The sequence below is a fragment of the Myotis brandtii genome, unplaced genomic scaffold (assembly GCF_000412655.1).
Source record: "Myotis brandtii unplaced genomic scaffold, ASM41265v1 scaffold250, whole genome shotgun sequence".
Lineage (NCBI taxonomy): Eukaryota > Metazoa > Chordata > Mammalia > Chiroptera > Vespertilionidae > Myotis > Myotis brandtii.
In genome coordinates, this window is record NW_005359478.1 from 1,835,839 (window position 1) to 1,837,239 (window position 1,401).

A 1,401-nucleotide genomic window follows, 5' to 3' on the forward strand; every position below is an offset into this window, starting at 1 on the left:
CCGGTGTGCTCCCCAGGCCTGCTTTTCCTACCTCTGAGCCGGCAAGCACCCAGCTATTGTCCGAATCCGGGCAGGAGGCCATAGTCTCTGAGGGCCTTGAGGCGGTCACCTGCGGAGAAGAGCTTCAGCAGCCCTGCTCCCTCAGGGGAGGCGGATGGAGGGAGCAGCCTTGGCTGGGCTCCCAGGTTTAACGACTGGGCAGCAGCTTCCAGAACCAGCCTGGTCCCAGCTCTTCTGGACAGGATTTGCCTTGCAAATCAGAACCTGTGGACAGCCACGGAGAAGCCTGCCTCTCCCAGGCTCCAACAGGGTCTTGGGAAACTAAACTGACCTTGAAAGGTCAATGAAGCAGAGGCCTGGAAAGGCTTTGGGGAATAACCCAGCCAACTCGCTCATGCTGTGGTCAGGGCAGATGAAGGCCAAAAAGTGACTGATCTGATTTGCAAAGACAAACAGCTAAGACGAGTGAGGAAAACAGGCCAGCCCTCCCTTCACCCCCGCCAGACTCTCTCATAGTCATTACCTTTTCTCCCAGGGCTAGAAAGAGAAAGCTCTGCAGTGGTTCTCAACCTTCCTAATGCCACGACCCTTTAACACAGTTCCTCATGTTGTGGTGACCCCCAACCATAAAATTATTTTCGTTGCTACTTCATAACTGTAATTTTGCTACTGTTATGAATCGTCATGTAAATATCTGATATGCAGGATGTATTTTCATTGTTACAAGTTGAACATAATTAAAGCATAGTGATTAATCACAAAAACAATATGTAATTATATATGTGTTTTCCAATGGTCTTAGGCGACCCCTGTGAAAGGGCCGTTCGACCCCCAAAGGGGTCGCGACCCACAGGTTGAGAACCACTGATGTGTTTTCCAATGGTCTTAGGCAACCCCTGAGAAAGGGTCGTTCGACCCCCAAAGGGGTCTCGACCCACAGGTTGAGAACCGCTGCTCTAGAGCCTCATTCAGCCCTAAGTCTCCCACTCACCCACCCACCATAGGCCAGTGTTGGGAACCCCTGGCCGGGTAGCTCAGTTGGTTAGAGCATCATCCTGATACACCAAGGTTGTGGGTTCCATCCCCAGTCAGGGCACATACAAGAAGCAAGCAATGAACATATAAATAAATGGAACAACAAACTGAGTTTCTCTCTCTCTCTCTCTTACATTAATAAATTAAAACAACACTGGCTGCACACTGGAATCACCTAAGATTCTGATCTGATTCAATTGATAATAGAGTCAGGTTCAGGCATTTAAAATATATATATAGTCCTGGCCGGTTTGGCTCAGTGGATAGAGCGTCAGCCTGCAGACTGAAGGGTCCCAGGTTCGATTCCCGGCCAAGGGCACATGCCTGGGTGTGGGCTCGATCCCCAGTAGGGGGTGTGCAGGAGGC

The 1,401-nt window shown here is 50.5% G+C and overlaps 1 protein-coding gene across 2 annotated transcripts in view; it reads right to left on the bottom strand.

Annotated features, from left to right (window-relative positions):
- Positions 1-1,401, bottom strand: part of PBXIP1 (pre-B-cell leukemia homeobox interacting protein 1) — a 12,338-nt gene that overhangs the window by 8,868 nt on the left and 2,069 nt on the right. For both annotated transcript variants that reach the window (XM_005867503.2, XM_014540794.1), the window contains exon 2: positions 32-109. In XM_005867503.2, the coding sequence (XP_005867565.1) occupies positions 32-82 (51 nt within the window). In that variant the 5' untranslated portion in view covers positions 83-109. The remainder of the gene's footprint in view (positions 1-31; positions 110-1,401) is intronic.